The 5,000-nt window shown below is 43.6% G+C and overlaps 1 protein-coding gene across 2 annotated transcripts in view; it reads right to left on the reverse strand.

Annotated features, from left to right (window-relative positions):
• The window catches only part of LOC132859725 (WD repeat-containing protein 7), a 132,329-nt gene that overhangs the window by 87,586 nt on the left and 39,743 nt on the right, over positions 1-5,000 (reverse strand). For both annotated transcript variants that reach the window (XM_060890597.1, XM_060890596.1), the window contains one exon: positions 4,505-5,000. This exon is cut by the window's right edge and continues 4 nt beyond it. In XM_060890597.1, the coding sequence (XP_060746580.1) occupies positions 4,505-5,000 (496 nt within the window). The remainder of the gene's footprint in view (positions 1-4,504) is intronic.

The following is a 5,000-nucleotide window of genomic DNA, read 5'->3' on the forward strand; positions in this document are numbered from 1 at the left end:
CAACACAAACACTGTGTTGATCTGTTTTAGACGAGTACACAACACACAAACACTGTGTTGATCTGTTTTAGACAAGTACACAACACACAAACACTGTGTTGATCTGTTTTAGACGAGTACACAACACATAAACACTGTGTTGATCTGTTTTAGACGAGTACACAACACAAACACTGTGTTGATCTGTTTTAGACGAGTACACAACACAAACACTGTGTTGATCTGTTTTAGACGAGTACACAACACATAAACACTGTGTTGATCTGTTTTAGACGAGTACACAACACAAACACTGTGTTGATCTGTTTTAGACAAGTACACAACACACAAACACTGTGTTGATCTGTTTTAGACGAGTACACAACACACAAACACTGTGTTGATCTGTTTTAGACGAGTACTCAACACAAACACTGTGTTGATCTGTTTTAGACGAGTACACAACACAAACACTGTGTTGATCTGTTTTAGACAAGTACACAACACACAAACACTGTGTTGATCTGTTTTAGACGAGTACACAACACAAACACTGTGTTGATCTGTTTTAGACGAGTACACAACACAAACACTGTGTTGATCTGTTTTAGACGAGTACACAACACAAACACTGTGTTGATCTGTTTTAGACGAGTACACAACACAAACACTGTGTTGATCTGTTTTAGACGAGTACACAACACATAAACACTGTGTTGATCTGTTTTAGACAAGTACACAACACATAAACACTGTGTTGATCTGTTTTAGACGAGTACACAACACAAACACTGTGTTGATCTGTTTTAGACGAGTACACAACACAAACACTGTGTTGATCTGTTTTAGACGAGTACACAACACATAAACACTGTGTTGATCTGTTTTAGACGAGTACACAACACAAACACTGTGTTGATCTGTTTTAGACAAGTACACAAACACTGTTGATCTGTTTTAGACAAGTACACAACACAAACACTGTGTTGATCTGTTTTAGACGAGTACACAACACAAACACTGTGTTGATCTGTTTTAGACGAGTACACAACACATAAACACTGTGTTGATCTGTTTTAGACGAGTACACAACACATAAACACTGTGTTGATCTGTTTTAGACAAGTACACAAACACTGTGTTGATCTGTTTTAGACAAGTACACAAACACTGTTGATCTGTTTTAGACAAGTACACAACACAAACACTGTGTTGATCTGTTTTAGACGAGTACACAAACACTGTGTTGATCTGTTTTAGACAAGTACACAAACACTGTTGATCTGTTTTAGACAAGTACACAACACAAACACTGTGTTGATCTGTTTTAGACGAGTACACAACACAAACACTGTGTTGATCTGTTTTAGACAAGTACACAACACAAACACTGTGTTGATCTGTTTTAGACGAGTACACAACACAAACACTGTGTTGATCTGTTTTAGACGAGTACACAACACAAACACTGTGTTGATCTGTTTTAGACGAGTACACAACACATAAACACTGTGTTGATCTGTTTTAGACGAGTACACAACACAAACACTGTGTTGATCTGTTTTAGACGAGTACACAACACAAACACTGTGTTGATCTGTTTTAGACGAGTACACAACACAAACACTGTGTTGATCTGTTTTAGACGAGTACACAACACATAAACACTGTGTTGATCTGTTTTAGACGAGTACACAACACAAACACTGTGTTGATCTGTTTTAGACAAGTACACAACACAAACACTGTGTTGATCTGTTTTAGACAAGTACACAACACAAACACTGTGTTGATCTGTTTTAGACGAGTACACAACACACAAACACTGTGTTGATCTGTTTTAGACGAGTACACAAACACTGTGTTGATCTGTTTTAGACGAGTACACAACACATAAACACTGTGTTGATCTGTTTTAGACGAGTACACAACACACAAACACTGTGTTGATCTGTTTTAGACGAGTACACAACACACAAACACTGTGTTGATCTGTTTTAGACGAGTACACAACACAAACACTGTGTTGATCTGTTTTAGACGAGTACACAACACAAACACTGTGTTGATCTGTTTTAGACGAGTACACAACACATAAACACTGTGTTGATCTGTTTTAGACGAGTACACAACACACAAACACTGTGTTGATCTGTTTTAGACGAGTACACAACACATAAACACTGTGTTGATCTGTTTTAGACAAGTACACAACACAAACACTGTGTTGATCTGTTTTAGACGAGTACACAACACAAACACTGTGTTGATCTGTTTTAGACGAGTACACAACACATAAACACTGTGTTGATCTGTTTTAGACGAGTACACAACACACAAACACTGTGTTGATCTGTTTTAGACGAGTACACAACACATAAACACTGTGTTGATCTGTTTTAGACGAGTACACAACCCCACCCTGTCTCTAAGTGTTCACCTAACATCACGTCTTATGTTTATTAACATAAATCCTGAGATTTGTGATTAGCCGAACGCTTTTACTACACGACAACCTTCTCATCTGGTTCACGGCGTAATCAGAAAACGTGTCACGTTTATACGTCGCCATAAACGTTCCTGCTCTATAAAACACAGAAATCTTTAAGAATCGAAGCGACGCGGCGTTTCTGGTGCCACCCGCTCGATGCCGTCTTCTGCAATTATGTAGAGACTTCACGCTTTCATTACAGCACATAAAAGATTTTTATGAGTGATAGAAATGATTCATGCTGCAGTTAGGTGGTGTTTATGAGCTGTACTGGCAGAGCCTTGAGAAAGCGGCGGTCGGGACGAGAATCGCAGGAGCTTTAAGAGCCGGGCGTTAAAAACCTGTCTGGAAGAAGAAACCTGGGTAAAGAACATTCAGAATGGCTTCCACAAGGTTTCCAAACAAAAGGCTAAAGAAATGTATTAATCTTTTAGTAAAATTCTGTGTAAATGATTTCAAACTGCTGTCTAAAGCTACGGGTACTGACGAGTTTCTTTTCTACGTGCTCGTGTGTGTGTGTGTGTGTGTGTGTGTGTGTGTGTGTGTGTGTAAAATACGACGGATGTGATCGGGAGCGTGCGTCTGAGGACGTCCGTGTCGCTGCTGATTTACGTGTAGCGACTCACCGACAACTGTTTATTCATTCATTCATCTTCTACCGCTTATCAGAACTACCTCGGGTCACGGGGAGCCTGTGTCTATCTCAGGCGTCATCGGGCATCAAGGCAGGATACACCCTGGACGGAGTGCCAACCCATCACAGGGCACACACACACACACACACACTCTCATTCACTCACACAATCACACACTACAGACAATTTTCCAAAGATGCCAATCAACCTACCATGCATGTCTTTGGACCGGGGGAGGAAACCGGAGTACCTGGAGGAAACCCCCGAGGCACGGGGAGAACATGCAAACTCCACACACACAAGGTGGAGGCGGGAATCGAACCCCCAACCCTGGAGGTGTGAGGCGTACGTGCTAACCACTAAGCCTCAGAAATCTTCCAATAACGCAGCTCGGCCAATACAGCTAACTTTTACGGGACGAACGTAATTCTTCTTAATCAAACTGCTAGTCTGCTGTAATTTGTTCGTTTTTGTTTCTTTGCACTTTTCCGTCATCGTTACTATAAAACGAATGATTTTGCGTAACAGATAAATGTAAAAATATAGAAATATTTCCACAGACTTGGAGGATACGGATGTTTTCCCCGAACCTGCCGCAGCTCGTATTTAACCGCTATTTAACTTCCGCTGGTTTAAAAGAGCACGAAGACCTGCAGCTGTTTGAAGGTCAGCGGTAAACAACACAAACATCAGATTGAGTTCTCCTCCTCCTCCTCCTCCTCCTCCTCCTCCACCACACACTCTCTCGCTCGCTCTCCCGGCAGTTTGGAATATTGAGCCATCGTCTGTCGGCGATGTGAAGCTTGCTGTCTGGGTTGTGTTTGTCTTGACACGCTGTGAAGTTAGTGAGGATGATGAAATCAGTGATGTGGCGCTCGGCGCTCTGGGTATGAGTCTTATTATTACGGTGGACGGAGGCCGTAGTTTCTGTACGTCAGATTTTGATCGTTTGTTTGCTTGATATTTCTACATGCAATTTCCAAAAAGCCTTAAAGATCTTTAACATCAAACAACTCTACTGACAAAACGAACAAAATGGTGACCGAAGCAGCGATGGACCAAATCGACACACGTTTTAAACCCTGGCACTGGTCTGGCACTGGTCTGGCACTGGTCTGGCACTGGTCTGGCACTGGTCTGGCACTGGTCTGGCACTGATCTGGCACTGATCTGGCTCGTATTTATTTGAACCAGATGTTAACAGAAGTCAATGGAGTCGAATGTCGAGGCTGAGTGTTTAACGCGACTCGTGATAACAACGCGAGATCTTATTACCAGGCCCCGCCCACAATTCTAGAAAAATCCCAGCGATTTAGATTACAAAGATTACAGAGTACTAGGATTGACATGAGAACATGTGAGAAGAAGGTCAGCATGGAGAACAGCAGTAGATACTCACCTGGCCGGCGCTTTCTTCATGTGCTCTCCTACGAACGTGGCGTTGGTCATGCTCATGAGCGTGTTAGCCAGCGAGATGACAGACAGCAGGTGCTGAGTCGTGACGGCACGCGACACGCCGTACGTGCCCTTGCCCACCACCTCGGAAACGGAGAGCTTCCTGCCCTCGGGGCCGACGGCCCTCACCAGCTGCCTCAGTAAGGAGTCCTTGAAGGTGGGCAGCATGAGGGACATGTGGCCTCCACGCGAGATCAGGCCGAAGGAGATGGGCGTGTGCGGTCTGAGCATGCCCAGTCGGCTCACGCACACCTCGTCCAGCATGCTGTTCAGACCCCACGCGTGAAGGCAGGACATGAAGAGCTTGGCCGTGTCCATGGTCAGGTTGTACTCCAGCAGGCTGAGGGATTTGGACTTCTCCTCACGCCGGCGAGCTTCCTCCTCCTCGTCCTCGTCCTCGTCCAGCAGGTGCTCCTTGATGTTCTCTTTGATGGTCTCTT

This window comes from Tachysurus vachellii, chromosome 17, assembly GCF_030014155.1.
Source record: "Tachysurus vachellii isolate PV-2020 chromosome 17, HZAU_Pvac_v1, whole genome shotgun sequence".
NCBI lineage: Eukaryota > Metazoa > Chordata > Actinopteri > Siluriformes > Bagridae > Tachysurus > Tachysurus vachellii.